Source organism: Patagioenas fasciata, chromosome 6, assembly GCF_037038585.1.
Source record: "Patagioenas fasciata isolate bPatFas1 chromosome 6, bPatFas1.hap1, whole genome shotgun sequence".
Taxonomy (NCBI): Eukaryota; Metazoa; Chordata; class Aves; order Columbiformes; family Columbidae; genus Patagioenas; species Patagioenas fasciata.
This window is the reverse complement of record NC_092525.1, coordinates 25,788,306-25,812,929: the sequence shown is the minus strand read 5'-3', so window position 1 is coordinate 25,812,929 and position 24,624 is coordinate 25,788,306. Positions and strand designations below refer to the sequence as shown.

The 24,624-nt window shown below is 37.8% G+C and overlaps 1 protein-coding gene and 1 long non-coding RNA gene across 6 annotated transcripts in view; one reads left to right on the top strand and one right to left on the bottom strand.

The window, feature by feature from the left end:
* CRB1 (crumbs cell polarity complex component 1) overlaps nucleotides 1–24,624 on the bottom strand; it is a 105,728-nt gene that overhangs the window by 19,750 nt on the left and 61,354 nt on the right. For all 5 annotated transcript variants that reach the window (XM_071810293.1, XM_065842376.2, XM_071810290.1 and 2 more), the window contains 6 exons: nucleotides 18,991–19,944; nucleotides 14,923–15,473; nucleotides 14,365–14,530; nucleotides 10,998–11,904; nucleotides 9,236–9,364; nucleotides 6,102–6,228 (listed from right to left, as the gene is read on the bottom strand). In XM_071810293.1, the coding sequence (XP_071666394.1) occupies nucleotides 6,102–6,228; nucleotides 9,236–9,364; nucleotides 10,998–11,904; nucleotides 14,365–14,530; nucleotides 14,923–15,473; nucleotides 18,991–19,944 (2,834 nt within the window). The remainder of the gene's footprint in view (nucleotides 1–6,101; nucleotides 6,229–9,235; nucleotides 9,365–10,997; nucleotides 11,905–14,364; nucleotides 14,531–14,922; nucleotides 15,474–18,990; nucleotides 19,945–24,624) is intronic.
* LOC139828293 (uncharacterized) lies at nucleotides 833–22,880 on the top strand. Its single transcript, XR_011739748.1, has 4 exons — nucleotides 833–1,064; nucleotides 9,140–9,368; nucleotides 19,843–19,936; nucleotides 20,417–22,880. It is a non-coding gene; the product is annotated as an uncharacterized lncRNA (long non-coding RNA).

Here is a 24,624-nt window from a genome sequence, read left to right as displayed (position 1 = left end):
TCACCTACCCAGCTTTACTTATTCATTTTACCACACTCCTGAGGATTAATATTATTTGTCTAGTTTCACAAATGAACAAACTCTGAAGTATGGAAATGTCCTAACCTTCTGCAATAGCAAAGGGTGTAAATTTATGAGGAGAACAAATCTATACCAATCACAAAGCAAAGTTCTTTCACCAAATAATTTCCCTAACAAGTGTGTAAATTTCTTCTTTGGGATTTTTTTTTTTTTTTGTGGTTTTCTTTTGTTTGTTTGGTTGGTTTGGCTTTTTTGTATTTAAAGAAGCAGAACACTAACACTGCTCTTGCACTCAGTCTCCTAATATTGAGAAGTTGTCTGCTGAAAAGAGAAGGTGAAATGTTGTTTGTTTCTTTTCAAATAATATCCTAAAATTATTCTAAATTGTTTGCAGCCTCAAGACATCAACTGGTAAGAATACTGGGTTCAGAATCGATGCAATGTGAAAACTAACCTGTATGGCTGTATTTGCAATTATATTGCTCTATAGGCCTTAAAAATAAATATTTTTTTATTTCTCTATATAATAGCAAGATAGAGATATACAAGAACAAAACAAACAGTTAAGGAGGTCACAGTGAGACTGAGGGAAAATGGTGTAGTTATTACATTTCTGATGTCCACATCTTTTAGTCAAATGGTAATTATCCATTAATAGCCTCACAAGTATGAATATGTAAATAGTTAGGGAATGTATTATTCATGAATCACCAGGCATTAATTATTGTAATTAAGTATCATTTGCTACGTTCACATTACTAACCCTTGCAGTTAATGAATACATTAGCTAATCACTGTAGAGCAGATTCAATCAAAATTCTGTGTGTCTGTGCTATGGAAGCCTGAGAGAGTTTTATTGAATTTATATTCAATATTGAACATATCTTACATGCTTATCTGTGTATTTTTAATGATATTAAATGTGAATTGTAACCTCCAGTGCATGATGCTTGTCCTTGCACCCAGGAGGATGGAATGGTACCAGCTGGAAGAGGACATGCAAGCAACAAAGGGGTACATCAGAGAGCACAGCAGCAGCTACCGTAAGTAGAACTTGAATTCTGGGACATGAAATCCACTGCTACTTTCCAGTTTCATGTATATTCACAGGTACAATAGGGGAGGCTATGCTTTCTGAGGAAGTGCTGTCCCAAAGGTGCAGCTGATGATAATATTCAAGAAACAATTCTGAAGTACAGACTGAGCTGTTCACCAGTCGATGTGTCTGCTTTTTACCAGCACAAGAAGAGCCCAGCACTAGCAGGATGTGCTCCTGAGCCTAATGGGGCATCAGGGCACTTTTGAAACACAAAGTAAAACGAACAACCAAAATCTGCTTTTTTTTTTTCTTTTTCGCTCTCTGGAAAGCTCTTTCAGATAATAGTAATGTAAGTAACACAGAAAGAAGACTTGCTGGAGGCTCTTCCTGGCTTTTTTTTTTTTTAGGCTATGGTTCTTAAGACCAGAGTTTGTGGTTCCTGAAGTAGAAATATTGAAGAATTTTTAACTGCAAACAGATGTTTCCTTATTTTTTGGGAGAATCACTAACTCAATATATAAAATGTAAGGTCAAGTGCTAAAAGTTAATAGATACAAGTAAAGGGTTGCCTTGGCTGAACTTTTGGGTGTCAGGCCAGAAAAAATATTTGCAATGGAAGAATGATACCTTCTTTCATCACTGCGAGTTTGAAGCAGCTGTTTTCCTATTTTTAGTTTCAGCAACATACTGTAGTCCCATACACCGAGTAAACTGAGTGTTGGATCATAGTTTCCTAAAGAAGAAATATTCTGGGAGCATGAGAATTCGAGTAAGCATACAACATCAAGGATGTTTTCCAATTCACAAACATATGGGCTCTTTGTAGACAAATTGTGGCAGGATACTGCTGGCAGAGGCTGAATCGTATTGGTGAACCTGCAGAGGAGGGTCAGTCAGAGCCTGGATTTTAAGGGTCAAAAGTAGGAGTTATTGTCAATAAAGGAATTCTGTCATTCCCTGTGTATACTTCCCTGGTGAAATACCTCTCATGTGTTTGCCAAACACATTAAAGAAAACTTTCCTTCATCCTACAGCTGATGCAAAGCCCTTTGCTCTACCTTCTAGTACCTCTGCTGTCTTTCCCTTCTTTTCACAAGTCTTACTTCTTCCTCAAGTCCAAACTCTCATACTTCTCATTACCCATATTTCTGAATGACAGTCACTGGTGTCTGAAAAACAGTTTGAATCTTAGTATCAAAATATAGGCAGATCCGTTACAGATAATACCAGTATTCAATACCACAAGCCATGTCTCAAAAAGTCATGACCTTGCTTGTTTGCTTTCTTTCCTTTGCATGTCTGGTATCCCTCCTCTAACCCTGAGCACACTGAGACTCTCTTTTTTTAAGCTCTTCTCAACACCCAAAACTGAATGATTCTTTTTTAAAATTTCTTTTGTTTGGCTGGTTTATAAATGAATACTGAGATTCTCACAAAAGCATGAACATGACTGTGAATTTGCGTTCTAAATAAAAAATCAAATATCAAAAGATTTCCAATAAAAATGCAACACTGGGGATGTATGAAGATCTTACTGTTTTATCTTAAACATCAATAATGGACTTTTCAACCCCTCAAATTTAAAAACATCTTAGCAATTGGATGGACTTACCGAAAAAAAAAAAAAATCAGTGCTTAGTGTCATCATTCATCCAACTGTTTTTTCATGTTTGCTTACATAGCTGTTTCGTGATAACTGTCTCACCACTGCATTTCTTTGGATAATATATATATTCAAGAAAGATATTTTAATTAATCTGGTATTTGCTTCTTTATTTTTTAACCTTTTAAACTAGAAATATCAAGTCTGTTCTCCACTGGGTGTGTTGGAAGACCTGTTTGTGAGACAGGTCCAGCCTATGGGCTACAACAGCTCAATGGAAAGGGATGGCCCATCAAAATGTTGACAGAGACCTTGTAACGCTCAACAGTTTTGTAAGTGTTGACAGTACATAGGGAGGAACCAAGTAATAAAAGTCACTTCAAGCCATATAGATAAAATAGTTTTATCTCTGAATCGCTGGACTGGGGGCTTGTTTAGTTGAGCTCTGTAAGGCACCAAGAGCTACCCAGGTGGTCACCCTTGGTGGGTAACACAGTATTTGCAGCTGAAGTGGTTCGAGCGGCTGAACCACATCACTGGGCAGCACCAGCCTGGCCCTGTACGGTCAGCACTGCTGGAGAGACATTGGGAAGATGCAACCTCAGTTTTTGTGTGGTGTACCTGTAAAGTGCAGATGTTCAGAAAACATGGCACACTCAAAGCAAATGAACACAGTCATTAGCAGAAAACAAGGAGCAGACATAAAGAGACAAAGGCAGAAGGTTTATTTTGTGTATAAAGGTAAGAAAGTTATGTACAGATGCATAATGGAGTGGAGAATACAGAAGTACAAAGAGAAAAGGAGCAGCATTTCTGAAATCGGGAGATGTTTCATGATGACAAGGCATTAGAGGAAGGAAAGAAGTAATTTACAGGTGTGTAATCAGTAAAAGAAAGAGTGAACTGGTGCTATGGCAATATATTCTAGATTAGTAACTTGCATGTTGCTGTAAATCCGTGTAAACTCTGTATTATCATATGTTCACTTTTATATCAAGTTTCTAGTATTGGAGAGAAAGAGGTTTAGAATCTCTATACAGATACATTCTTTGTTTTTCATATTATGCATATAGCTATAGTATGTCAGACATACTGCTATTACACGTATTGCTTTCTAGCTTTCTTCAACATTAATAACAGGATTAATTTTTTGCTTATTGTAGTATATCCTGTAGTGAATATTACATAAAGTACATAACAGTTCAATTTACTTATATGGCATCTGAACTAAACCCAGTGAGAAAAACAAAACAACAACAAAAAACCCCCCACAAAACTTTATTGTAAGTTCCTTAATTTTGATTAAAAAACCCAAACAAACAAACAAACAAAAAAACCCAAACCAAACAAACAAAAAAAAACCCAACCAACCAACCCCCCCAACCCCCAAAACAAACAAACAAACAAACAAACTCCAAACTTGTTTTGAATAGCTTTGGTTAGTAGCATCATTTTTTTCATTTGAATTTTCAAAATTTCTTATTTCTTTGTTTTTAGTCAAAATTCTGATATCATATGATAGTTTTCATTTCAAATTATTTTTTGTTTAAGTTTTTCATTTCAACAATACTGAACCAAGTAACATTTTTAGCTATGATTAAATGAAATCTACAGTTTGGAATAACATTTCCAACAGAATATGTTGTTTATGATTTTAAATTTCTCCAGATGAAAGAAAATTGACATTTTAACTCAAAACAAGGTGAATGTTTTCATTTTGTTTTGTCTTACTTTGATATTTTAAATCAAAATGTAAACATTTCACACAGAAATATTTATTTCATTTAAAAAAAAAAAAATGTAATTTCCTCTGACACTGTAGGTTTGATCAGCTATAGAGCTGACTTCAGCTATATCCTGCCATGGCAAAATGGTAACCTTGACATCTCACTTATACACATTTTAAGGTGTCTTAATGCAACTGTAGAATTTAAGGTGGGATTTGCTCTTCACGAACACTCCAAGTCCAAAACACAGCAAGTTGGGTACGACTGAAGAAACAGGGTCAGGTTTGAAGTGGGAGAAGCTGATCTCAGTGGGCTCAAGGGCTTCTGCAAAAGATCAGCTGTTCTCTCTGAAGTAATAAAACCTCAGTGCCCAGTGTTAGTCTTCTCTATAACTCTGCTACATGCCATACCCTTTAATATTAAAACACCACCTCATAAGGACTTATTCTTTTGAATCATCACACAAGGACACTATTTAAATGACTAAGATCAGGACAGAATCTACACAAATATGATCATGAATGCCTGAAAATAGAGCTGAACCATTCAGAAATGGTTTTTGCCTTAAAGAATTGTTCAGAAAAACAAAAACTCAATTTTTACTACTGTTCTGTATTTAACAATCTACTTCATTTGTGTCCACACTCTCAAGGGCAACCATATGTAATACTTTTTTGTTAAACTTCCTGATATTTGTAATTTTCAGGCTTCTTATTTTCATTCTTTAAGCAATCCAGGGGCAACCAATCAACTGAATTAACCTTGATTGCTTCCTAAGAAGGAAAAATCCCATATCCCACACTTAAGTTGGATGATGCTCATATCTATTTATGGATAACATAGATTTACTTGAAGTTGTAGAAATCTTTGAATAAATAACAAATTTATGATTTTAAAGTCTGGTGCCCTTACTGGGCCATTTCTGAAAGTGGAATTGCGATGAAGATTAAGATGCCTGTATTTTATCTCAGAATACTATATCGGAGGAGTACAGGCTACCAGAGCAGAGATTCAGGGTTACTGACACCAGTGCAGGATGGCCACTAATTCAAATGGATGTGAGAGCATCTTCAGCGTGTTACCAATTGCTAATCCACACCATTATCTAATTATCAAAAAATATCCTAGATGATTTCCCAGATGTTAGACCTAACTGCGAAAGAAACAGCAATGAACACGGCATGTGATGCAGAGATGGTCACCATCTGTAAGATTTAATGGTAAAATTAGCCTCATTGAAGGCAGCAGGTCTTTGCCACTCATTGCAGTAAGGTTTGAATGCCACCATCAGTGATGTTATAGTTCTCGTTAACATGTACTGCCTTTTGGCGTGTGCCACTGTTGCCCACTGGCAGTGCGTATGCAGTGAAATGCTCTGGTGGAGGTGGGATGAGACACTTTAGATCTGCTAGCTTTTTCTTCTAAAATTAAGTGAAAGAATTAAACCAGACCCAAAGCGATTAATAGAAAATCATTCAAGGAAATATAAAACAAGTTTTACAACTCTGATGTTTGTATTGCTTTGCTAAGCTCTTTGGTACAAGGCATCTTCTGCTGCATTAAAATACAAAAGTCTAGAGATTGCTTAATAGTCTTCCTGTTCACCCCATTCGACTGCTGGATCATCATCCATTCGTAGAATAAGATAGGAGAGAAGCTGAAAGAGATTCTGCCACAACAGTAAAGAGACAAAAAAGGAGAGGTCGCTTACATCGATCTCACAGCGGTCTCCAGCATAGTTCACGTCACAGAGACAGTGGAACTTGTTGAGTAGGTTCTGGCAGAGGCCCCCATTCAGACACGGGTTGGAGCTGCACTCATCAATGTCCTTTTCGCACCTAGAAGAAAGACTGCAAATAGTGAGCATCTGAAATCACAAATCAAATGCACTGAACAGGCACATTTTTAATTCAGAAGCTTTTGGGGGAGGGAAGAGGAGGTTGTTCTATTAGAACTCTGTGATATCTTTCCACACGTGTTTATGATTTTATTAACTGCCTGATTAGCCACACTCAAATCCTGAACTTCCTGTATTATTTTGAAACATGGATGGTTAAGCCAGAAATTTCATCTCCATAAAGCATTTCGTGGTTAATGGTGCTTAGCAATGTGAAATGAAAGTTTGTGTGTGATTTTAGAGCTAGATCTGGCGCAAGTGCTACCAACAGCTTGCTTATCTATTTTCAGTACTCCAGGGAGCCGAGGGCACGTTTTCCTTCTCAGTAGTCTGGATGTAAGTCAAATAAACGTGTGTTTTTCCCAGCTGAGTGCCCCAGGAATGCTCACCTGCTTTTCTTTTCTCAATTTGAAATGCCAATAGATGCCCAGCAGAATCTCCTATCCAGCCTCTCTGAGGAAATGGGCTCCAAGAATGGTAAGAATGGTGCAGAACAGGGCTTTGTGAGCTTAAAAATGAACTATTAAGTGCTTTTAAGCTAATTCTGATGATAAATGAAATTTGAGTTCTTAAAATTTCTCAAGCAACCAATTGAATACTAATGGAGAATGTGTGAGATTGTCTGAAAACTAGTAATGATTTGGTGATTTTCTGCTCCAACAGTGTTCCCTTTTAATTCCCTACTCCTATTTTTTTTCAAGTAATGCTAACAGTAAATCCTAAGTTTTCCAGTGAAAAAAGCAGGTTTATTCTTGAAGAAAAATGTGATAAACTCCCTCCAAATTATAAGGAATTGCTGTGTTCAATCATACTCATAACCATGTAATAAAGTTTATGTGTTACACTGGAGAACAGTTCTTTATCCTAAACCCTTTTATCTAATTTTATTAATCTCTTGAAACATTTCAACAGTTTCCTTCAATGGTGAATTATATTCATATACTTCAAAAAGCTGAATTAAAGCATGCAATGTACAAAAATTTTACAGCTGTGAACTTACCCATGCAAATAAAAAAATACACCCCCATCCCACCCCCCTACCCCCCCCTCAAATCTTCCAGGGAATTAGGCTCCTAGATCCTACTGAACTTCAGGAATACTTAAAAATCTATCTTCCTTACGTAATTTTGAAAATCCCAGCCTGAACTGAATGAAACATTTGTTTTCAAGAGACTAGATCTGCTTTTATGAAGAGTAATATTTCCACATTTCTGTTTCCACCTATTATTAAGTTCATTGGGCTTTTTTTGTGATCACAAATCAATAGATTGACATAGAAATATACTATTTTCTCTATACTGTGAATCAATGGCTTTCTGAGAGATGAAATATTGTCCCGAAGGAAAATGCCTGCCTTCTCAATCTAATATATATATAAAAAAATACAAAAGCGTTTTTGTTTACATTTTCTGATTAACTGATACATTTGAATTTGTTCTGAAAAAAGAAGGGGTGACATTGTCTCACTTGATATACTAAGATCTGCATGCACGAAGTACTATTGGTTTATGTCTTGGCAGCCTGGGGGAAAAGAGGACAAACAGTCAATTTTAACCATTGGAGAAGAGTGCCTTGCTGTAATAGTCAGTTATAGTGCAGTATGCTTGGTACAAGGCTGCTGTTCAATACGAGAATCCTGGGAACCATAAAATAGAGATTATTGCCAGCCAGTGGGATGGATGTAAGGAGGACTCGTTCCCAAAGCTGTAGTTAGCAAGTTGCCTGGCAGGGGAAGGAAGAAGGGAAAAGTACAAAAGTACTTCTACATTGAAGTCTTGAGAAATGTAAACACCAAAGAAGTGTCTTAAGAAAATGCTTTTACTTTTTTATGTTTTATTTGATTTTTTCACTCTTTTTGTTTTTCATACTGTAAGGTGGGACACAGACCTTCTGGCTGAGTTAAACAGTACAATGCAGACGTGTCTGCCATCTACACTGTACATTGAGTGGGTGGAAATTTTAATTTCGTCTGTCTTTTATAGCTTACTGTACTGTTTCCCCAAAATCAGCAGGTTAATAAGTTTTTGAGAGAAAGAAAAGCTTTCGTGGAAAACTTCTTTGCTCTTGCAAAGCCAACATAACTTGGTCCTGTTGAACTTTTGGATATTATTCTCTGATGTAATGCTAATTTCACTAAGACCATGTATGGTATTTTCTTTCTTACTACCCAAAAAGGTGCCCTTACCTGTTGAAACTATATTTTGACTGGGACATCTTTCTACATTTCTAGAGCGCCTAATGCCCTGGGGCTGTCAGGCCACCCTGCTCCACAGCTACTTATAGAACATTATGGAATGGTGTGAATTGCGACAATATGCTACAAGATGCGAATTTCGCTATGAGGAAGGTGCCTTTATGTCAGATTAAACTAGAACACGTAAAAAGTATTTCTTAACTTTTAAAAATAATAATTCTGTTTTCATACTTCATAACACACTGCAACAGCAGCAGGTATTTAATCTCATACCATCCCTGTGAAATAAGAGATTGTATATTCACAACACATACTTGTGAAAATGAAACAGCTTTGCACATTCATGTGTCAGTGTATTGTAGCAGATTTTTGTATATGAGCAGGATAAGTATGTTTATGTGCCCCCATCTATGGAAAGATAACATTCTAGCTTGTCGTATACAAAATGGGCACAGAAGCCAAAAAGCAGGCACATAGAAGCAAGTGTATAATGCTGTCTAAGAAATATCTTCCACAGGAGCTAATAGTAGTATATTGGATTGAATCTTTCTTCATTAACGTGTGATTTTTTTGTCCAAGTAAAACTGCTATACCTTCACACCCTCAAAGCCACTCAAGCAAGGAACAAGAATTAAACAACTACTTCGTATTTCTGCAGGATGGTAAAACCCCTGTGGCTATTACCCTCTGGGCCCTTCTGGAACAGCTTTTGGAAGAATTGCTACACAAATTTCTACTGGGCAAAGCATCTCACCGTTCTCCAGCAAATCCTGGCAGGCACACACAAGTCAGCTCGACGCCGAGATCGGTGCAGTTGCCATAGTTGAAACATGTGAGATTTCTCTCTCCATTCCCACAAACCGTGTATGGCAACCTTCTGTATCTAGGTAAGAAGACAATGGCAGTTATTTGCACTTTTCTTGTTTCTGGATGTCTCATGCTCTCTTAGCTTTTCATTTGACTCTAGGCCATTGCTTTGGGGGAAATATTTAGATCTACCTTGCAAATTTGTTATTTGAAGGCAGAATCTAGTGCTGATAGTCTTCATATAGATGCAGTTGTGCTAGTTGCGGTGTCTTTGTTATCTATATCAATAGTGCTGCTGCTGGCTGCTAGTATTCAGTACATACGGGAAAGGCATTACATTTTACCTGTAAATGAACACAGTTTCAGGGGCTACACACACTTAGTGCCTCCTGGGATTCCTCTCTGGAAAGGAAACCCCACATCTGTGTTCATTTACACTCCCGGTGCCTGGGGTGCTTGTGGTCAGCAGCAGGCAGCGACTGCACCAGGGGAGCAATGCTGTCACTGGCTGGGGTGTCATTCAAAGGAATGACAGCAGAAACTGAGGTTTAAGACTCATAAAACATATTTTGCTTTGCTCTTTTTAATTTGCTGCATTTAGTTTTCTTTTGCTAAGTATTTATTGGCAACTTTAATAATCAATTTCTTAGCAAATGATAAAAAGAAGGGGCACAATGCTCTACGTACATTACTGATATGGATCTATGTCATACCAGGACAGCTTAGTAAAAGAGTTCAAAGGAGAGACTTAGCATACAAGATGATCATATTGGACCAGTATAAGGCATCTCTAAATCTCAGGATGTACTCACTGCTCAAAAAAAGCCAGCAAGAATTGAGAATTGTGTAATTATAGCCTAAAAGACTGTGGTTAGGCAGCATGAAGATGATTGTGTCTTTTGGGCTGCTGCAGACTGAGTTTGTTGGACTGCTCTGGAGGAAGGAGAAGTATTTTGCCTTGTTTGAGAGCAAGAGACATGCTCAGAAGGGAGAAGTTTATGGTGTGTAGAGAAGGGCAATTAATGGAAAGAGAGGCCAGGGAAGAGCCTGCAGCTTTTACAGAATGTCTGAGAAGAATAGGAAATGGGCATGTGGGGAGTCTCAGAAGTGATAGAAAGAGTGGGCTGTCTGGTATCTGCAGCCACTGGGACTGCAGGGCTGAGAGAGCAAGCTTGGAGGAAAAGACTCACATAGCAAAGACGCCGTGGGTGGAGAAAAAAACTTTTCAAGTCCTTCTATTCTTATTTTCTTTTACCTACCAGTTCTGAATTTCTCTGCATATAGTTCTAGAGCTCTATTTCTCTAATAAAGTATGGTTTTAGAGACTCAAAACCATTAAAATATTTTTTTTCTAAAAAAGATATAAATATATATCTATATATAAATTTCAGATATCTCTGAAATCTAGTGGACTTGTAATCCTGCCATCAGAGAGCTCACAGGACCCAGGCTGGCAGCAGAGCTGTGCCTTGTTCCCTAGCTCCTTGCCTCATTGGTCTCTTCCTGAGCTGCCAGCTCTGCACTGCCTCAGTCCACATCTAATTGGTCTGTACAGCTTTCTGTACTGCAGACTCTTTATACATTAATTGTGCGCCCATGATTAATATATAGATGTATAACATCTGTGTTTAAAATGGAGACACCAGTGGAGTAATAACCCTTCAGAAGAGACCTGACAAAATCATGCAGATCTGCCTTATTTATAGTACCTGCAAAATTTTCCGGTGAAGTTACCAGCACACAGGCAAGAATATCCATTAATCTCATCAATGCAAGTGGCCCCATTTGCACACTGGTGGCCATGGCAGTTGTCTATGTCCTCTTCACAATTTACCCCTGTGTAACCAGGTTCACAGCTGCACTCATAAGAGGCGATCCCATCGGTGCAGTTTCCATGAATACAGGGATTTGAAGAACATTCGTCAATGTTCACTTCACAGTGGATGCCAGTCCATCCTTTTGGACACACACAGTGGTAGGAAGTATAGGAGTCTTCACATATCCCCTCATGCATGCAGGGATCAGAGCTGCAAACATCTGCCTGAAAACAGCCAGTACGAACAGGGTTTGCAGATATTTTGAGAAATTGCTCCTCTTGAGGTTTTTTAGTAGGGATGTCAGCATTTTCGAAATAAGAGAGATAAATGCCACTGATTTCTATGGTGCTCATACATCCTCGCAGGCCATCCAGACTGTCGAAAGCCTTGTCAGCCACATAGATGTCTGTCTCTTCTCTTAAAAAGTTGAGGCTTCCTGCAGCAGTTGTGCTAGTTGCGGTGTCTTTCTTGTTATCTATATCAACGTGCCATCTAGAGAATTGGGACAGGGGCTCTACCATAGAGATCATCACTTGGTGCCATTTCCCATCACTCACAGGCAGCGAACTGGCAAGGGTCAGCTTATAAAAGCTGTTGCCACTTTGCAATTGAAAGAGTAATTTGGAATTGTGAATACTGATGGTAACAAACTCTGGCTCCTTCTCCGCATACAGCAGTATCACGTCAGTGTCCCTAGTTCGAAAGCCAAATACGATACTCGTGAGGTCTCTGCTGATTTTTCCGTTGCTTCTGTAAAATACCGCACTGCTTCGGCCACTAAACACTGCATTAGCAAGACCTGTGCAAAGATAATAATTGAGAAACCAGGCCAACTTTAAACCAATACATGTGGAACAACGTCTCTTCAGTGCCCCATGCTCCCTGTCATGTAAATCCTTGTGGGTTTGCTGAAAAAAATAAAATTCCACCCATGTTTCAGTTATCCTTGCCTGCCCTTTATGGCCAAAGAGATTACAGGGCAGTGCCAGCACCACCTATATTGGCATAAGAAGTGTGCTGATACGCATAATCTCAAGTTAGCATTCTAAAGATACAATCCACATTAGTGTTGTATCTCTCTTCCCTCTTTAGACAAAAAAGAAGGAGAGCATAATTGTAAAACCTGAGGCTGAGAGGGTATTCCGAAGGAAAATATCTGTTTGTCATTTTATGTTTGTTCCCTAAGGAGGGGCAGCTCATTATTACTCATGACAGATCTGCATTTGGTGAACCGTTGTCCTCAGATCCTCTTCTCTCAGGTAAAGCACAAAAGAGGTTTTTAAAAGTATTTGATTGGATTCCAATTTACTCTTACGGATGCAAAAAGGGTGAACTTAATTGAAGTCAGTTGGCAAAAAGCCCCTTCAAAGTCAGTGTGAGAGGAGTCATTCCTATCATGTTTAAAGCCACCTTTTCCTGCTGTGTGCACACTCCCCAGCCCTGCCGAGGGCTCCAAGCCTGGGCTGGCAGCACTCGGAGGGCAGCAGAGCACTCGCTTTGCGCTGCCATGAGAGAAAATTGATGGGCAACATTACGGCAGCTTTAGGGACATCTTCACAAAAACATTTGACATCTTTCATGAGCATGGTTTCTACTAAAATGCACAGAATCATTGGGCTGTAAGTTTGCACGTTGTGAGATTTATGAGGATTATAAACAGGGAGGGGAGATGGGAAGGAATGTCTTCTGTTTGTGCTTCAGACAAATTTAGCTTTGCAAGATCCTAGCACTGAGATAAGTTTGGTTCCTGAACTATCTTTGGGCTCAGTGAATCTTGGTGAAAAGAACTCCTGGGAGTAGGTAATTGTTTACTGTATATCCTGATACTAAGGCAGCAGAAGTATAACTATATTGCCTGGTGCAAAAGGAAAAGTTTCCTCAGAGGAAACCATACTAAAAATGAAAGCGCTTTTCAAAATTATTTCTGATTTTTTAAATATCTCATAAAGCTGAGGGTTTTTTAAGCTCAAAAGCTAAAATACTCCTGCAGAACTCTTTTTTAAGTCCTGAGTACATCAAGCCTTTTGGATGTGCTTTACTCTCAGCTGTGACACTGGGCATGCAGTTTTGCTGTTACTTGATGTTCCCCACATCAGCTTCCTGTATTGGCTTCTTCTCCTTTTTTTGGAGTTCAAGTTTTCCTAAAGGGCTTGCTAAATGTAGCTATCTAGGTGAAAGTATAACAAACAGTCCCTGGAAAACAGCTCTTTTTCTACCTTAGTTTGAGTTTAGCAAAAGGAAGCAGTTCAGATACTTTTCACCTCTCTGCGTGTATTTATATTCTACTGTAATATGCAATAATAAATGTCATTAATGTGTTTTGATGTGATCATTAAAGATGTCTGTTAGAGAAGGTGAAATGGTTTTGATTTCAGTTATAAATTTTAGCAAGTGTTATAGTACTGATTCTAATAATCTCAAGAAAAATAGCATCATATTGTTCTGTCAGCAAATTGTCTACAATAGAAATCTTTTGTTGACCAACCTTCTCATTCCTAAGAGTCAGCCATTCTAACAGCTTCCATCAGACTGTGTGTGTATTTATCTTCCTTCACAGCATCATTAGGGTTTTCTTTGATAACAAAAAGAAAAAATATTGCTTCAAAATCCTTACTTGCTTTTCAAATTCCACTCCAGGGTGGGAAGGAGAAGGAAAGTGGAGAAGGAAAGAGATATGCAAGGTGGCTAATGTTCTTAAAAGAGCTAATGGTCATCAATTTTCAAACTAATAGACTGCTTGGCATGCAGGTTCTTCTTATGAAAATACTAGTTGAATAACTGTATTGCTTGCTGGTATTAAAGTAAACTTCTTCAAAGATATTTAACATTTAAGAAAATCAAATGATGCAATGTATGTCATGTAGCTTGTCTTTTCAGGAGGATGGAGAACATGCTAAGATTAATCCAATACTGGATATCCTCTTATCTCCGCAGTGGAAGTATGAGAGGTACACTCACACTCTGACAGTGTACTGATCTACTGTACAACCTTGACAAGTTCTGTTGAATAAGTCAAAAGCAAAGATCCTGTAAACATCAGTGTCTGTGTCAAAGGGTCTGGCTGAAAATTTCTAGGTTTGGTAGAGCAGACTCTTCCCATTAATATTACTTACAACTGTCGTAACTGTTATTATAATAAAGATATAACATTTGAATGAACTTTAGAGGCAGTGAACAATGAGTTTTAAAGGAAATTCTGATGAAAATGTCTAATTTTTCTAATCTCCAAAGATTATAGGAATAACTGAAGTGTACCTACATTCAAATCCTTGGTGCACCAGCTGGCATCGTGCTTCAGGAGGACAGGGACCAAGCTCACACCACCTCACTTCCTCGCATGCTTTCCCCGCTGTGTTAGGGGGGCACGTGCAAGTGAAGTCATCCCAGATTGAATAGCACACACCACCGTTGTGGCAAGGGTTGGACTATGGTGAAAGAGAAGAGACAGCCTAGGCATGAATAAAAGCTGGTGGACTCACAGCCCTAAGGATGTGGTACTGTTTGGAAGAAAGGAGAATTCTGTTTATTTCTTATGGAAAACGATAAAAACCAGCACTATGACAGCACAGAGCACATGTTAAATAATTGGTAAAAACCATTATTTCAGCCTTAAAACATTTTCATTCTCCAATATGCATGAGTATCTGCTGATACTCATCATATGTAGCATAACTCAAGAAACACCTGCAGTTCCTAGTATTTTTACAATATTCCTAGGATGTCATTATCATCAAATGATGTATGGGAATGTACAAAAACTTAAAAGAAATTTCCCATTATAGACGTGTTAAAATGCACTGAAAAATGACATTCTTACCATGCAGAGATTGTCACCAGTGCATCCTTGGGTGACATTAATCAGAGTCCGGTTGACAGGAGAATTCAGTGCATTGATGATGGGGAAGAATTCCAGAGGCTGGTTATTCACTCTTACATCTTGGATGCAGCCTTTGAAATACCTGCCGTTTCTATCAGTTTCTTTGTTATCTGGTAGGCCTCCAATGTAAAGAATATCCTTACTTTGGATGGTTAGTACCGGAGGAGAAATAAAGCCTAGGTACTGAGAGGACTGGAACAGTTCCACCTTATTTGGTTCTATTTTTAATGTTATTAAGTAAAAGTTTCCATCATTCATGGAGTGTTTGCCTAATAACTTCATGGAATTTAGAGCTAACAGTGTGAGTTTCCCACCTTCTAAGTAGACTCTTACGTACAGTTGGGTACTGTTTCTCAAAGCCAGTAACAAGCCAGAAGACTTGCGTGTTCGGACAAACATTGATATGTTAAAATGTTCATTCTGAGAGGCATCAAGAGAAAAAGCAGCATAGCCTGAGGAGTCTGCAGATCCAAACCGGCCTGGAATGTACTCTTGAAGTTAGAGATAAGAGAAAAGATAAAAATAAAAATAAAAAAAAAAAAAAGAGAGAGAAAGAAAAGAAGGGAGAAAAATAAAATAATTAGGGCTAAATGAGAATGGAGAGAATGCAATTATCAAATAGCTGCTTCTGGTAATATTTATGTATGGTAGTAAGATGTGCTGGTATTTATGGATTAATAAAGACTTGATCCAGCTGTAAATAGCTTCTATTTCAAAATTCCTGTTGGCTTTCATGGCTGTAGCATTAAGCCTCAGTACAGTACCAGATGTTATATTATTGGACATATTCTCCCCCTTTATCATGCTCCGTGTAATGCTGTGTTCTCAAATGGTTAAACAAGGACAGATTTATATGATTTCCTGGATTGGTCCTTAGAAAGATCATTTTGAAAAGAATCTGGATGCTTTGATCCTCTGCTTACCAAAGAAGCTAATGTAATTCTGGAACTTTGTGATTTTTTTTTTTTTTTGCATTGATTCATAGAATTAGCTGAAAGCTGCTCAGCAAATCCTTTTTTGTGTAAAACCTCCAAGCAGGGCACCTATTTGGTGCTGCATGGGCTCCTCAGTCCTTGGACTGACTTTCTGTGGCTGAGGCTCAACACGTGCTCATACACATCAGCTTGTATCCAGTTGTGAATCCTGTTCAGTCCTGAATGCCTGCAATACTGCAGTGTTGTGGGGGAAAAATGATCCAGGATTGGGTAAGCCTTTTTCTTTTTTTTTTTTGTGCTTATCAATTAAAATGATTAAACCGAAACCATCTGTCTCTCTCCCTGACTATTTTCAGTAATGATTTTCAGACTTGTAAGGATAGAAAATATGTACCCCCAACCGTATTTTATTCTGATGAGTCATCTCATTAAAGCACAACAAAGTGTTTCTATTTTTACACTTTAAGTTTCGTGATCTTGTCCTCAATATTACAGACTTCCTGCCTAAACACTTTCAAGAGCTATTTTTAATATATCAAATTCATAGAAAGAATAAAACATGTTTTTTTTTAAAAAAAAAAAAGCTCACATAGCTAAAGAGTCAGTCCTCTTTTGTGCAGTAAAACTCCTACAGTGAGACCTCATAGGCCAAGTTTCCGCCTGCAGCGCTACTTTTTTTAATGACTACATTAAAAAACCCAATGAAAATAGAGGACTGATTGTGAAGCCCCAACAGACCTTTAACAACTATACTGTACTTCTATGTGGCACGGTAATATTATTTAGCAACAGGAATAAATCCCTTGTTTGCTCCTAAACAGACAATTTAATAAGTAAATTAAATTTAAAATATTTTAATTCAATGAATAAGATTACCTATATAGCCACATCTCCTTGTTCAAACTCTAGTATGTAGAAATAAATATTTGTTGAGGTGGGTGTTTTGAGGCATGAAATCTCAGTTATATTGTTTTTTCATGCAGGTAAAAAGAAAATTTCTCCTGGAATTAGGATTACACATTTGCAGTGTTAGAAGGAAGCATTAATCTTCAAAAAGGCATTTCATGTTTACAATTACTTTATTACATTTCTCTCTATTTATAAATATATATATATATATAAAACATCAATCTGATCTTCTGTTTGATGAGATGGCTAGTATCACCTTGGTCAGTATTAACCTCTTGGGTCACAACATCTGGATGTTGATCAAAATGAGTCAACATCTGTTTATTATTTTGTATATGTAGAGAAAATATTGCCTCTTGTCAATTAAATACTTGGCAGCAACTTTTCTTCAAAAAGACACTAGCATTTCTTATGTTATCCTTTACCACAAGTCTCCCCCACTCTGCCTTTAAGAGACCTGTCATAGTCCTTTAAATATGGCATATATCTAGAACCTATGTATCAAAATGGCATGGTGCCATGATTTGCAAGGAATATTGTGGTCATCAGAAAAAAAAAAAAAAAGCATACTTTCTAATCATTCTCAACAGTTCTAATGCCAGTGTAAGCCTCTCCTGGCCCTGACTGGTTTTAATTTTGCTTCATATGAGGAGGGAAACATATTTACCAGATGTTGTCCTATACTCCAAAGTTGCTTTCCAAATCTTTGGATAAATTACAGCTAGACTTCAAAGAAGTCTGTTACAATTACCTCTCAGACTTTGTCATTTTGCAATAAAACCAAAAACTATTGAGAAGTATTGATAACAAGTGTATAATACAAAAAGAAATTGTATTTCAACATTTTGAAATGTATTTCAAGCTACAGCTTTCCGCAGCTATGCATTCAATAAACCCCTGAGGCAGTCGCTCAGCTGATGTAAATCAATGTAGCTTCACTGGCAGCAGCGCAGCCACGCCAGTTTACACCAGTTTAGGATCTGTCCATTCCAATCTGACCATGGCTCTACCATTGCACTTCATTTTTTCCAGTCCACTTGGCAAATATATATACATAAATGTATGTATATATGAATATGTGTATGTATGTATGCATGTATGCGTTTCTTCCTCCCTACACATTGCTGTGATTGCCCATGTGTGGATGGTTAGGAAGAGGGCAGAGAGGGAAGCAGGGGCAAGGGTGCTGCACAATTTTCTTAAACAAAACTCCCTGTTTGAAATGACTAAAACTTTTGCTAAGGAAAAGTCACAGAGTCCACCCAAAAATGTTCCTGGGGTGCTGCATTTACAGCTGCAGGGGGTTTCATACATCAGATGCAGCACAGCTGGGAGCTGGGCAGGGACCTGTGTTGTCCTTCCCTTTGCTTCAGCCGGTGCTTGCGAAGATCATTTGTAGCAGGGAAAGTGCTACAGGCATCTGCAGCTTCTGTATTCCTGCTCGTCACTGACAAAGAGGCTGTTTGCTGAGATGTGCTCTTTCGTTCACTGTGACACAGACACCTTTCCCTCTGGTCACTGAGTAGCTTTGGTGATGACTCCTCCCCTTGGTTAGTGGTTGTCCAGAGCTGGACCAGCTGAGAGCTGAATGGGCCCCGTTTGCTGCCTCTGCAGCCCTGCCTTCTCCTTGGGCTAATCAGATTAAGTTAATAGTATAATCTTGTTCATTTTTTAAAATTAGAATCTGTCCTTTTTTTAACTTGCAGTACTTTTGCTTGCTTTTCATTGCCTTAAATAAGTTCCTTTATAAAAGCCCAGAGAGCTTGAGGATAAAATTTTCAAGGAATGCTTTGAAAGTAAGACTTAAACTCCAAGTGACTTGGTTGCTTTCTAAATTTTATTCAGGGTGCATAACCTCCAGTGAACTACAGTTTTCCAGAGTTTATGGCGTGCTAAGAGCACCGTGAAGGTTTTAAAATTGAATGAGTGGAATCCACCAGTTTAGCCTGACTTTTGTTGTCAGGCTGAAAAGCAGCCTTCCTGGGGAAGTAACTAAAAAATAATGAAGGCGTGCTACTACTGACCTCTTGCACTTTCTTGCCAGCTGACATTAAGCTCCAGAGTTTCTAAGGGTCAGGCCGTTTCGTCACGGGGTAAGCAGGATGGTTTATGATCGTGTTTTCAGCAACCACTTAAAACATGAATGCCAACAGCGCTCCCTTACCTGTTGCGCAGCCTGGCCCCGTGTATGGCCGGTAGCAATCACAATGGTAGCTCAGCCACAGGTTGATACAGCGTCCCCTGTTCTGACAAGGGTGGGTTTCACACCAGTCCTTTTTAGTGCATCCTGTCCTGACATTTAGGGATGACTCAGGTGATGTGTTCTCTGGAGTAATAACATTCAAGTCTATTTCAATGTCCTGAAGACAGCCTACAAATGAAGGTGCAGAATGTATATTATAGATGTTAAGAAGAGAGTTGCCGCTAATGTTCCCCACTGGTAAGCCACCCAAAAACGTGCTCTGAAATGCAAGCATCACGTGATCGTTATCTATCACAGCAGATTTTTTATTGAGACATGATTCTACACAAGAGCTGTCAAGCAAATTAAGAGTAACAGCTCTTGCCACGGTTACCTCCACTGAATGCCATTCTCCATCACTGACATTATGGGGAATATGCAAAAGAGCCTGTGGCTGGTTGTTGACTTGCACGGATAAGTGTAAGTAGCCATTCAGTAACTCCAGCTTCGCAAATGTGTTTTTCTCCCCTCGGTAAAACAGAAAAGCTGTAGGTTGCACAGTCTGGAACCTCAGGTTTACATTATAGAAAAATTCCTTTTTAGGGGTGACAGGTTTCTTCAACGAAAGGAAACTGTTTCCTTGAAAAGAAAACGTGGTTACGGTTTCACAGTGTATTCCAGTATACCCAGGTGAACATATGCAGCTAAATCCATGTTGGCCATCTTTTAAATGTGGGATACATATTCCATTGTTTTGACATTGTTGACCAGCGCAGCCATGGAGGACTTCTGTACAGTTCCAGCCACCGTAATAAATCCCTTCTTTGTCTGCAGGTGGGCAATGGCAAGTGTAATTCCCAGGAAAATTCTCACAGATTCCACCATTTTGGCAAGGGTTCATGTAACATTCGTCGATGTCTTCATCACAGTGAGTACCTGAAAAATAAACAAAGAATTAGACATTCTGAGTTGGATAACTGGAGCCCAACATGACATTTTTAATAATGTGTGTAATTAAATTATATTTTATTAGATGGGAATGTCTTGATAAAGAGATAATTGACTCACAAGTCTAAAATATATTAAATACAAAAACACCATTCACATGCTATGGCTTTCTTGTGTGAAGTATATTAACACCTTATCAATAATCACATTTTGGAGAAAATAACCAAACAAATTGACAGTTTTGATATGAATAATGTGATTGATATGGATAATTGAGATAAACATAACTTCCAAATGATGTGATCAAGTTTCCCACCTGTTCTGTGGTAGAAATCTAGAATGCTTTGAGAGAAACTGAATTATTTATCACACATAAAAAGCCAAGAATTGTTGCTTAGTTCATATTCATAATACAGTGTGTTGATGAGCTGGACTATAGTCTGTTGCTCTTCTCTTCCAGATAGTAAAAGCAGAACAGACGACTATTTCTTGTCCCATATGAAACATTTTTGAGCAACAATCTTCAAGTGAGAGCCACAGGACTTATAAGTACTATATGATACAGTGTGACAGACCAACAAGTAAGTGAACACCTCTGCAAAATGTATGTCCAGCAAGCTGGATATCTGAAGAATGACATTCACAGAGTGAACAGGGAGCTGCCCAGTGTGAGAAGAGATCCAAAGCAGACCTTAAACACAGTTCCTACCAGCAGCCTGACCAAGATGAAGCAAGATGCATCCTGACAACAATGAGTGGGCAGTTCTCATATTTCAGGATCAGGTCTCTACTGCAGTTGTTCAAATATGAACAACAGATCTCATTTCTTCCAAAAACAAGGCAGCAGTGACTCCTGGTCCATCAGCCACAGTTTCATACTGTGAGGGGACTTCACTTGGGATGTGAAGATCTGAGAGAAGCTGCTGGAGGGGTTTAAATCTGTACGTCTCAGCAGAATATTCCTAGTACCTTGTATCTACAGGAAAACTTTCTTCACTTCTCCTATATAGAGAATACAAAGCAAGAAAATACGAAACTAATATTTTCTCAGACATCTCAGAACATGGTGATGAGAGCACTTCTGTAGAAAATGGGCAATATAGGCTCATGTTTCCTCTTCTTCCATATAATGCTTGGCTTCTGGTATGTTGGGGAAAAGGAGAGCTCCTCATCTCAGCTTCACTGTAATTTGACAGATGTGATGTATGTCCACTGGATCAGACTTCACAAAGAAACACAAATATATTTCTCTTGTAAAAGTGATCCATTTATCCCTCTGCACTGTTGTTCATCTATAAAGCGGTAATTATAGTAACTTCTCCCTTGACCAATCAAGTGACTGATCTGTATGCAATGGATCAGGGAAAATCTGTTTCTTATCTCCCTTAGAAGCAGTCAAAATATCAAAATTCTTTTTTGAAAATTCATGCTTAGTGTGCCTTCTAATATTTTCACTTCCCTTCATAATTATTCTAGAGAAAAATACAAAATACTTAGCAGTTAGTTTTCAAACTAGTATCATCAGCACAAAGTACTTAACAGACATAGTTATGCCTGTCCCTGCAGCAAAACTGGTGCTGTAAATTAGATAGAGGTATGCTGAGACTCACAGAGTTGCAGCTAGGTGCCAGGCACCACACCTAGCTTCACACACGAATTCACATTGAGACATTTCTCATGGAAAACTACAGAGTAGCATTCAGCCACAATGAATTGCTTCAAGTAGCAATAGATATATGTAGTTATTCAGGCTAATTCCTTGCCTGTCTGCTTTATTCAATCAAAGTTGTAACTAGACCCATCTCAAAGACTGGTGAGTTACAGGAGAGCCAGAAGGGAACTGAGAATTGCTTGAGATTTGTTTGAAAGTGAAGTTGCCATAGTATGTATATAAAAGGACCTCTTAGCAGTGATTCTCCTCACTCATCAGTCTTCAGTTGTAGTATATAGTTTCCACTTGAAGCTTCAGCTTATCAGACACAGTGCTATCTCCTTTCTCTGGCTGTGGGGTTTTACAGCAGCAGTCTCTCTCTGCCAGGCTTATATTTATTCCTATGTGAGATGTCTATGTATACCTTAATGTGTAGTGGCATCTGGCAGAAATATGACTCATTCGGGTTGACTTTCTCAAAGCAAAGCGCACTGCCCAAATCTTTACTGACTGGGGGCCAGAATGATGTCTGCTTTATCCAGTTTATGGCAATTTCTGTTGTAGCAATTTGTCCTGCTTTTGCTATTCTAGTATGTGAAAAGTGAAGTTACAGTGAGCTCTCTCCTATTCTGGTCAATGTTTTAGCGTATCTCCTGCAAGACATTGCTCCCTTCCCTGCTTTGACATTCAGAACAATGTGTCCACGGGTCTTGTATACAACTCAGCCTTCATGTGATGGCTGCAGAAATGCAGGTCTTGTTGGGTTTTTGTGTCAGAGATGAAAACTAATGCAGCTTAGAAAGAGTAGGATCAGGGATGTATTTAGTTTTGCCATAGAGCTTCAGAGTGGTCAGAATGTGCTTAAGGATTTATAGACTGGAAGCCTCTGTTAAAACTTTCATAATAAAAATCAGCATAGTAAATGGCCAGATACTTAATTACTGCATTTTCAGTAATGCTTGATGACTCTGTGTATATTAGTTTATTATCCCATGGCACCTGTGAGGCATCACCTTTGCCTTGTAGCTTGTCCCACCTTGCAGCAGTGACTTGTCTCTGGAAAGGATGAAACAGAAGCATAAACTGAACCCAACTTTACAATAGTGCTTAGTGTCTGTGTTGTTTTCTGCTTCATCAAATTAGATGTGAAATTAATGGAATTATTTCAGGAGAATGCTAAACTTGTTTGGAAATCATATGTTTCTACCATTAAATGTAGATAATGCATTTGATGACAAAAGCATCAAAGTCTAGCAAATAAATAAAATTAGTTTTTTCAGGAGAGGTACATATTGTTTTTAGTGTGTTCTTGTCTATAGACAACAAATAACATCAGTTACAAAATGCAAAGTTACTACCATAAAGCAACTTAAATATGTCTAATTTTGTAAGCATTTCAGTGTCTATACACAAATGTTTAAGTAATGATGTTAAGAATATGTTGCAAAATAATTATTTTGTGGAGCTGTATATACATACTTATATATGTATGCCTACTATTTTGTAATAAGATTAGCACAAACATAAATATAGGTCACACTAAAAGACAAGCACTAAGCCATTTTTCCATATCAAGAATAAGTAAATCAACTGTTCTTACAAGTGGTGTTGATATTGCTTGTTATCTGCCAATTGCTGTGCAAGCAAAGACCACTGTCATTCAAGATAAAAGCACTCTAGATAAAAGGATTAGTCAATATTTATAGAAGTGTATAAGCAGGTCAAATAGCTCAGACTGCAGAAGTTAGCATGGAAAAAGTATTCTCAGAAAATGTAGGACAAACCAAAAGCAAGTGCGAGAGGAACAATTTTCTTTTCAGTAGTTACCATGCTCAGATAAACATATCTGTGCTTTTAAAGTAAAAAGTAAAGTAAGATCATTCAGAATTTTCTCTTCTAAATATATGACACACCTACCTAACATTTCAGACAATGTGAGTATTTAAATAATATTGTTACAGATAATGGTTACTTTTTCATCCCATGAAGTTTTATTCAAAACAGAAAAGAAATAGCTCCTTTGACTCAGTTTGACAACACTACTCATATCTATCTGTCTTCTTTTTTCACTTACACTTTATTACTATAGGGTAGCCAATTTCTAACTATTAACCTCTTAATTAAAATATCTGTTTCAAATTTAGGAGCAAAGGTTTCCTGCAGAAGCAGAATGACAAAAGCAATTATTCAAGCATAATTGTACTGAATGCCACTAATTTTCATTTTGATTAAACAGTTATAAAACTATTATCCAAGTTACACTTTTTATATGCAACTTTGGTTAGAAATCTGTTTACAGCTTTCTGTCTTTCCAGTTCCTTATCACTATATAAATACCAAGCAAATAAAAGCAAGCAGTCTGGATAGATACTACATGTTCAATACAATCTAAGTGCACACAGAATTTCACAAAAAGGAAATATTTACCTGTAAACATTGTCATTAAAATGATGTAAACCTGTATCCTACTTGCAATCATCTTTTTCTGAAGGAAAAATGATAGTTTAGCACTTCAGCAGTCCACAAAGTAAGTTTGTGTAAAATTCAAAACAGTTCTTAGTATAAAGGCTTCCTTTCCAGGATTAGCTTGCTCCACTTCTGTACCTGCTGATGGAGTCTGAGGGTGTATTTTGCTCAAGCCAGATCAACAAGGCTTAAAGTAAGACTCATTAAACTGCTTACGCAATAGATATGTATTCTACTTAAATTCTTTTTCAGTATGTTCTGTCCAAGTGTGTTCATACTAAACTTTGATCATGTTTCACAGAAAGGTTTATTTTTAGGATCTGTTCAAGACTCTCTTGGTACTTTTTGGTGGTTTACAATATGTTTTTAAGACCATGTTTTCTTTCATTTTCAAGAGGTTTGTTAACCCAGATCAACTCTTTCACAGTCATTGTTCACTCAAAGAAACTCAATAAGCAGATAGAAAAGACATAAGGTTGTATCTTTTTCTTTATTTCATAAAGTATTTTTGTTTCATTGGCTTTCACTGCACTACTTACTGGAGAATTACA